General features: G+C 44.4%; 1 protein-coding gene across 2 annotated transcripts in view; it reads right to left on the bottom strand.

The window, feature by feature from the left end:
* Positions 1-4720: 4720 nt before the first annotated feature.
* The window catches only part of fgf24 (fibroblast growth factor 24), a 130863-nt gene continuing 126712 nt past the window's right edge, over positions 4721-8871 (bottom strand). For both annotated transcript variants that reach the window (XM_072577635.1, XM_072577627.1), the window contains one exon: positions 4721-7861. In XM_072577635.1, coding sequence (XP_072433736.1) covers positions 7595-7861 — 267 coding nt within the window. In that variant the 3' untranslated portion in view covers positions 4721-7594. The remainder of the gene's footprint in view (positions 7862-8871) is intronic.

Raw genomic sequence — 8871 nt, 5'->3', positions numbered from 1 at the left:
TACATCTCTCTTAGGCTTACCCCCCTCTCACCTTGAAGCTGTGTCACCGAGTAATTGAAACTTCAACCCTGGAAAAAAGCCTCTGACTATCCACCCTATCTGTGCCTCTCATAATTTTGTAGACCTCTTTCAGGTCTCCTCTCAGTCTTTCCAGTGAAAACAATCCTAGTCTTTTTAACCCTTCCCCACAGCCAATGCCCTCGAGACCAGGCAGCATCCTGGTGAACCTTCTCTGCACTCCCTCATCGGAATATATAAAACCCTGATGGGACTGGACAGGCTAGACGCGCAAAGAATGTTCCCGATGTTGGGGAAGTCCGGAACCAGTGGTCCCAACCTCAGAATAAGGAGGCAGCCATTTAGGACTGACATGAGGAAGAATTTCTTTGCTCAGAGAGCTGTGAACCTGTGAAATTCATTCCCACAGGAAGCTGTTGGGGCCAGTTCATTAGATATATTCAAGAGAGAACTGGATGTGACCCTTCCAGCTAAAGGGATCAAGGGATATGGGGAGAAAGTGGGAATGGGAAACTGGAATGGCATGATCTGTGTTTCTATGAACAGACTTGAGAGACCATGATCTAACTAAATGATGCAAAAGTTTATTGTGGAGGCAATTGCCTCGTGGTTTTATTGCTGGACTATTAATGCAGAAAATCAGGAATGACCTGGGGAGCCAGGTTGAAATTCCGCCGTGGCTGATACTAAAATTTGAATTCGGTGAAGAATCTGAAATAAGGAAAAGCCCATGTAGGTCACTAATGTCCTTCAGGGAAGGAAACTACCGTCCTCATCTGGTCTGGCCTACATGTGACTCCAGGCCCAGAGCAATGTGATTGACTGTTAACTGCCCTCTCGACAATTAGGGAGGGGCAATAAATGCTGACCCAACCAGAGACGCCCACATCTCGTGAATGAATTTTTTTAAGGAGTCTCATGGGTCCATGATGTCAGAGGCAGGTTCTTTACTTAGAGAGTGGTAAGGGTGTGGAATGCCCTACCTGCTAATGTAGTCAACTCAGCCACATTAGGGAGATGTAAACAATCCTTAGATAAGCACATGGATGATTTTGGGATAGTGTAAGGGGACGAGCTGAGAATAGTTCACAGGTTGGCGCAACATTGAGGGCTGAAGGGCCTGTTCTGCGCTGTATTGTTCTGTGTTCTATGATCTAACTGAATGATGAACAGGCTGGTGTTGCTGCCTGTTTTTATGGTCTGGGTTCCTGGGAATGTGCCTTCAGCACTTCCCTTTACTTTGAAAAAATGAGGACTGCAGAGTCTGGAGTTCTGAGTCGACAGTGTGTTGCTGGAAAAGCACAGCCGGTCAGGCAGCATCCGAGGAGCAGGAGAATCGATGTTTTGGCCATAAGCCCTTCATCAAGAATGAGGCTTGTGGACTGGGGCTGAGAGATAAATGGGAGGGGGTGGGGTGGGTAGCTGAGAAAGCGATAGGTGGATGAAGGTGAGGGAGAAGGTGATAGGTCAGAGGGGGGAGTGATGAATAGGTCCGGAGGGCAGTGTCGAGTTGGAGGCTTGGGACCTGGATACTGTTGGGGGAGGGGAAATGAAGAAGCTGTTGAAATCCACATTGATCCCATTGGTTGCTGGGTCCCAAGGCAGAATATGCAGTGTTCTTCCTCCAGGCGTCGCGTGGTAACGGTTTGGCGGTGGAGGAGGCCCAGGACCTGCATGTCCTTGACGGAGTGGGACGGGGAGTTGAAGTGTTCAGCCATGGGGCGGTGGGGTTGGTGGGTGTGGGTGTCCCAGAGATGTTCTCTGAAATGATCTGCAAGAAGGTGTCCTGTCTCCCCAATGTAGATCCCAGATGTAGATTCCCTTTAGTTTGCTCCACTCCCAACATGAAAACACTGTTCAACAGGGCAACTGTTAAGTGCAGCTTCTCAGACCTGATACTCTATGAATTGCAAGGAGAAAAATATTTTGAAACTGGTCTCAATCAAGATGCATGACCATCAGGTGCACGTGATGACTGAACTAAAAAATGAAATGCTATTTGCTGGTGATTATATTTACAAACCCAGCAAAATAAATGGGTCTAATTATTGGTGCATTCCAAGCTGGTGCTGGGTTGGAATTGGTGCCCACAGTCCTATTAATGAAAAAAGAATCTGAACTGACTTCCATGTAATCAGTGCCCTCTCTGCACAGAATGTGAATTGTTTCCCCGATGTGCTGGGACAGCATTAGTCAGCACTTTAGCCTCTGAGTCAGAACATTGTGGTTTTGTTACCCTGTGAAAGCCCAGCGTAGAAAGAAGGGAGTGCCACACTGCTGTGATTGAAGTGCGGGGTGGATATCTCATAGAGCGTTGTAAAGAACTGTAAAACAGTGTCTTGGCTAAGAATTATACTTTGGCCAACAGATGAAATCAGATTATCTGGTCATTATCCCATTGCTCTTTGCAAGGTCTGGCACTGGAAAAACCACAGCAGGTCAGGCAACATCCAAGGAGCAAGAGAGTCAATGTTTAGGGAAGGACCCCTCTTCGGGACCTGATGAAGAGTTATGCCCGAAATGTTGATTCTCTTGCTCCTTGGATTCTGCCTGACCTTCTGTGGCTTCTCCAGTGCCACACTTTATCAACTCTGACTCTCCAACATTCTGCAGTCCTCAGTTTCTCCTGTTTGCAAGGTCTTGCTGTGTGCATATTGGGTGCTGCATATCAGGCTGGCTTGAAGGTCTGAAAAGATGCTACGAATTGCAAAGTCTTTTATTTCCTTTCATATTTTGCCCTGTTGAGGGAAGGATGATAGAAATCAACCAGGGTGAGTGAATGGTTAGCTCTGCTGCCTCACAGCACCAGGGACCTGGGTTTGAACTCACTCTCAGGTGACTATCTGTGCATTCTCCCTGTGTCTCCATGGGTTTCCTTTGGGTTCTCTGGTTTCCTCCCACAGTCCACTGTTTAAGAAAGGTGGTAAGGACAAGCCAGGGAACTACAGACCGGTGAGCCAGACATCGGTGTTGGGCAAGTTGTTGGAGGGAATCCTGAGGGACCGGATGTACATGTATTTGGAAAGGCAAGGACAGATTAGGGATAGTCAACATGGCTTTGTGCATGGGAAATCATGTCTCACAAACTTGTTTGAGTTTTTTGAAGAAGTAACAAAGAGGATTGATGAGGGAAGAGCAGTAGATGTGATCTTTATGGACTTCAGTAAGGCGTTCGACAAGGTTCCCCATGGGAGACTGGTTAGCAAGGTTAGATCTCATGGAATACAGGGAGAACTAGCCATTTGGATACAGAACTGGCCCAAAGATAGAAGACAGAGGATCGTGGTAGAGGGTTGTTTTTCAGACTTGGAGGCCTGTGACCAGTGGAGTGCCACAAGGATCGCTGCTAGGCCCTCTACTTTTTGTCATTTACATAAATGATTTGGATGCAAGCATAAGAGGTACAGTTAGTAAGTTTGCAGATGACACCAAAATTGGAGGTGTATTAGACAGCGAAGAAGGTTACCTCAGATTACAACAGGATCTGGACCAGATGGGCCAATGGGCTGAGAAGTGGCAGATGGAGTTTAATTCAGATAAATGCGAGGTGCTGCATTTTGGGAAAGCAAATCTTAGCAGGACTTATATACTTAATGGTAAGATCCTAGGGAGTGCTATTGAACAAAGAGACCTTGGAGTGCAGGTTCATAGCTCCTTGAAAGTGGAGTCGCAGGTAGATAGGATAGTGAAGAAGGCATTTGGTATGCTTTCCTTTATTGGTCAGAGTATTGAGTACAGGGGTTGGGAGGTCATGTTGTGCCTGTACAGGACGACACTGTTGGAATATTGCATGCAATTTTGGTCTTCTTCCTATTGGAAAGATGTTGTCAAACTTGAAAGAGTTCAGAAAAGATTTACAAGGATGTTGCCAGAGTTGGAGGATTTGAGCCATTGGGAGAGGCTGAACAGGCTAGGGCTGTTTTCCCTGGAGCGTCAGAGGCTGAGGAGTGACCTTATAGAGGTTTATTAAATTATGAGGGGCATGGATAGGTTAAATAGACAAAGTCTTTTCCCTGGGGTCAGGAAGTCCAGAACTAGAGGGCATAGGTTTAGGGTGAGAGGGGAAAGATATAAAAGAGACCCAAGGGGCAACTTTTTCACACAGAAGGTGGTACGTGTATGGAATGAACTGCCAGAGGAAGTGGTGGAGGCTGGTACAATTGCAACATTTAAAAGGCATTTGGGTGGGTATATGAATAGGAAGGGTTTGGAGGGATATGGGCCGGGTGCTGGTAAGTGGGACTAGATTGTGTTGAGATATCTGGTCGGTATGGATGGGTTGAACTGAAAGGTCTGTTTCCATGCTGTACATCTCTATGACTCTATGTGCAGTTAGGTGGGTTAGCCATGGGAAATACAAAGTGATAAGATAGGGGATGGGAGTGGGTGGGATGGTCTTTGAAGGGTCAGTGTGTACTCAATGGGCTGAATGGTCTGGTTCCACACTGTAGAGATTCTATGATTCAGAATCCCTCTTGGAAATAATACACTTGGAAAGATTTTCACATAAAGAATAAATAAAGATTAGAGTAACATAGCGGAGGTCCCCTGCACTGGTTAAAATCCCTGTACTCAGGAGAGTAGAGGTTAAAATTTTGAGACAAGTTCAGTGGGGTGGTGGGAGTGAGTTGTTGTAGGATAACCAACCACAAGGAGACCTTTGCGTTTCTCAGTCCAAAAAGCATGAAACAGCACATCAGGGTTTTTCCATGTAATCCTCATTCTTTAATCATGAGGGCCACATTAATCTCCTGACATTTTATTTCAGGTACAGATGCAATAAATAGCGATCCTTATAATAGTCATAGAAATTATTTTCATACACTTTACATTGTATATAAATGAATCAAGCTGCCACTGGAAACTGTTTTCCAAGCCATGGTTTTTGAATGATGACTGAGATGGTAAACTTGAGGGCGATCCGGCCTGGTGGTTCCAATGATAGCAAGCCACAGTATGACTCTATCAGTCCAATTCCAAACCCACCAGTTCAAATGCTTTCATTGTTTGTTTTCCTGTGTCCTTAATAGAAGTGCTGACCATTGCATCAGTTCTCAAACCAAAATAACTCCCTTAATACATCAGTGTCCATTTTTTATACCTCTTTTTATGCTGACATCAGAAATGAACCTTTTATGCTGCTGGTTTTCAGTACTTTTAATAGTACTTTTAAGCACTACCATTATTTCCTCAGTGGTTCTTCACAGCATCTGTGTAGAATAGCATAAGACCAACAGGTCCAGAACTTATCAACAGTTGGCCTCCATTTTGGAATGGCCTTTTGTCGTAAGCAAACTGGTGACCGAGCAGCAGCTCTGCGTTCAGGCTCTGGGCCCGGGGCTCTCCACTTCTATCTGCTTTTTTTGTTTCTTCTTCTTACTTCTGCTCTTTTCTTTTGCTCTTTTATTTAACTCTGTGAAAGATTTTCTCAGAGTCGTCGGCAGGGTGAGAGCAGCTTGGCCTCCTGAGGATGTGAGGCAGCAGCAACAACAGAGACAGCAACAATGGCGGCTTGTTCCAGTGATCGATAGAGCATACCCCTGAGGAATCTCCGGGCCAGGGCTAGGCCCAGGGAAGTAAGACTTTAAGTTCTGGACTTGCTCATTTTCTGTCAGATAGGGACTTTAAGATCTGGATACTGTTCTTTTTCTTTTGGCTCTGTTTCTTGAATTTCTTCTCTTGTTTTTTTTACATTCTGGCTTTGTATTTTAAGATGGCGACTTTGTACACTTTTCATTGTACTCATGTACTTGAATACAATAAAATCTAATTCTAGTTTTGAAGATACAGCAACAAGAATCTTCCACTTTTCATACTGTAACCTTTCTAGCAATCACTATTTATTGGACACCTTCCCAGTTAGCCCATTGATCACCTTCGGAACATGCCTAGAGTACAGCCTGTTCTTGAGGCTTATTCCCAAGATCTCCTCAGTGGAATCTTCCCTCCAAACAGCTCAGCAATGTTTATCACACAGTAATATTTCGGTATCCTGGCTGGCATTATTTCCATGGGAAAACCTTTTCCTCTGAGAACAGTTGGTCAGTCATTCCACTGACTCATTACCAATCCATCCATTACAAGCGGTCCCAAAACATGTGATTGCCTGTTGTATTTGCAGAGGACCTTTGTCAGACGAAAGGTTCTTTGTGAAGTTTAATATTACACACAGGATTGACTATACCTTTTCCTTGAACCCCACTATTCCACAGCTTCGGCATAACTGGGCAAACTTGAAATTAGTTGTCAATATGAACGGATTTTTTAAAAATCTCAAGTTCAAGAGTCACTAACAAAACTTGAAAGATAAGCAATAATGTCTTGCTCTTAACCCAGCCTTGATTTATCATTGATCACATTAATGTAAATAATAATAATTGAAAGAAGATAATATAACTAAAATGAAAATTGTACATATTTTTACAGATACTGTACAATTTATTTTCCTGAATTAAATCTAAACGCTAATCAAAGAGAAGAGGGTCAAAAAAGAACGGGGACCATTTCAGCAGCGTAGACCAGAGACAAAATGTTCGACAGGGACCCGTGTATCGGTTTTTTGTCTTTGGGAATCCTCGGTGAAGGGTCAGGGGTCAGAGTGCAGGACACCATCAAGCTGGGAAAGAAGGCATGCACAAAGTGGTCATTTGATGATATGAGGTTTGGCTTTAAAGATCCTCAAGAGGAAGGAAAAAAAGGCTAATGGTTGAAGGAAGGTCAAAAAGAAGCAATCAAACCATCCTGAGGCAGATTGAAGGGGAAGCTTAGTGTTGCCCACCTGGCCATCTCTTTGTGAATTGACACCAATTACACTGTGGGGGGTGGGGGGGGGGGGGGGTAGGTAACAGGAGGGAGAGGGAGTCGGATTACAGCCAACACATTTCATCACTTGTGGGATAAAAGTCTTTCGTAAATGTCAAATTGCTTCTAACGCTAGCAGTGTTGCAAACAGTACGTCACCTCAGTACTTTACAGATCAACACACACTCCCAGCAGAGAATAACATCCCATGTGGAAGGATGCAATTTAGAATTGCATTATTGGGTTGTTTTCACAGTTCAAGTGAGCACAGTCTATATATGATATATATAAAAAAAGATGAGCCAATGCATCTCTGCCCCCAACCCCACCCTTACCCATAAACTCCAGCCAGCACTGTGTGCCTCTCTCTGGATGGTAGCATTCAAATCTGGATCAAAACCAAATGCCACAGAAAATAAGACTTTTTCTCTTATGATTTCTGTCAAGCTTTTAAACTGCAGCCTAGCTGCAGGCCAACGTGAGGGGCCTATCGTTTTCAGGATCCTGATGAGAAATGGCCATTTTATAAATAACCCTTATAAACTCACACACACACACACACACACACACAGACACACAGACAGACAGATAGACAGACAGACAGACACACGTACACACACACACAGTCATGCCCAGTTTCCCGTTAAATATAGGTCAATTCAGAGCAGTTCCTTTCATGAGTATAAAAATAAAGTATCTTTAGTTTTCAAAAAAAAACCCCAAACACAAATATTTATCCGAGGCAGCCAGCAGACTGATAGAGGTCCCCTAGGTCCTAGCTGGTCTTGTGGTGTCGAGCTCGTTTCGTCCTTTTAGTGACTGTGGTGTATTTGAAAGGTCTATGGTGCTCCCCTTTGTCTTTGGGGGGTCTTTTCATGAAATGGACCTCTCTCTGGTTCTGCTCAGTTTTTGATCCTTTCCTGGTCCGTCCTTTCCTGGTGAAGCCTAGGTACCAGCCCTTGTACTTGGCAGACATCAGAGCAGTGTAGTTATTCTCCAGGACCTCCTCCACAAACACACACTCCCGGCTCTTCCCATTGAGCTAGAGAAGGACAATTAAAAAAAAAAGTCACATAGGATATTCATCGAATCCCTACATTGCAGAAAGAGGTGATTCGGCAGTCTGCACCAACCCTCCAAAGAGCATCCCACCCAGACTCATTCCTGTCACCCCACTTTCGCTAAACCACCTAGTCTGCACATACCAGAATGCAATGGCAATTTCCCATGGCCAATCCACCAAACCTGTACATCTTTGGACTCTGTGAGGAAACCAGAGCAAACCCACACAGACACAGGAGAAATGTGCAAAAATGTGCAAACTACACAAAGACAGTCGCCCCCCCCCCCCCCCCGCCCCCGCCCCAAGGCTGGAATCAAACCCAGATGCCTGGCATTTTGAGACAGCATTGTTAATTACTGAGCTATTGTGCTGCCCAAATATTGATTACGCCAACCTACGAAAGAATATTCAGAGTCTGTTGAGGAAAGGAAAATATTAAGTTATTTTTCCCTGGTGGATTGGAAGCTAAGGGGTGACCTTGTAGAGGTATGTAAAATCATGAGGGGCACGGGTAGGGTGAAAATAGTCAACATCTTCTCCCTGGGGTAGAGGAATCCAAAATGAGAGGGCATAGGTTTAAAGTGGGAGGGGAAAGATATAAAAGGGACCTAAGGGGCAACTTTTTCACACAGAGGGTGGTGGGTACATGCAATGAGCTGCCAGAGGAACTGGTGGAGGTGGGTACAATTACAACAATTAAAAGGCATCTGGATGTGTACATGAATACAATGGGTTTAGAGGGATATGGGCCAAATGTTGGCAAATGGGACTAAATTTGGTTAGGATATCTGATCAGTTTGGACAAATTGGACTGAAGGGTTTGTTTCCCTGTTGTACATCTCTGGAACTCTATGAGTACAATTGAAGAAATATACGGTAATTTTATCTTGCTGTAAGACTACAAAAGAGAAAGATTATGTGACATTGAATGACTTCCTGTGATTGTGCATACAGGGTTTTATTACCATAGCAGACAGGCACAACTATCC

This window comes from Chiloscyllium punctatum, chromosome 1 (assembly GCF_047496795.1).
Source record: "Chiloscyllium punctatum isolate Juve2018m chromosome 1, sChiPun1.3, whole genome shotgun sequence".
Lineage (NCBI taxonomy): Eukaryota > Metazoa > Chordata > Chondrichthyes > Orectolobiformes > Hemiscylliidae > Chiloscyllium > Chiloscyllium punctatum.
The sequence above is the reverse complement of the archived record's forward strand: the minus strand, read 5'-3'. Positions and strand labels throughout refer to the sequence as shown.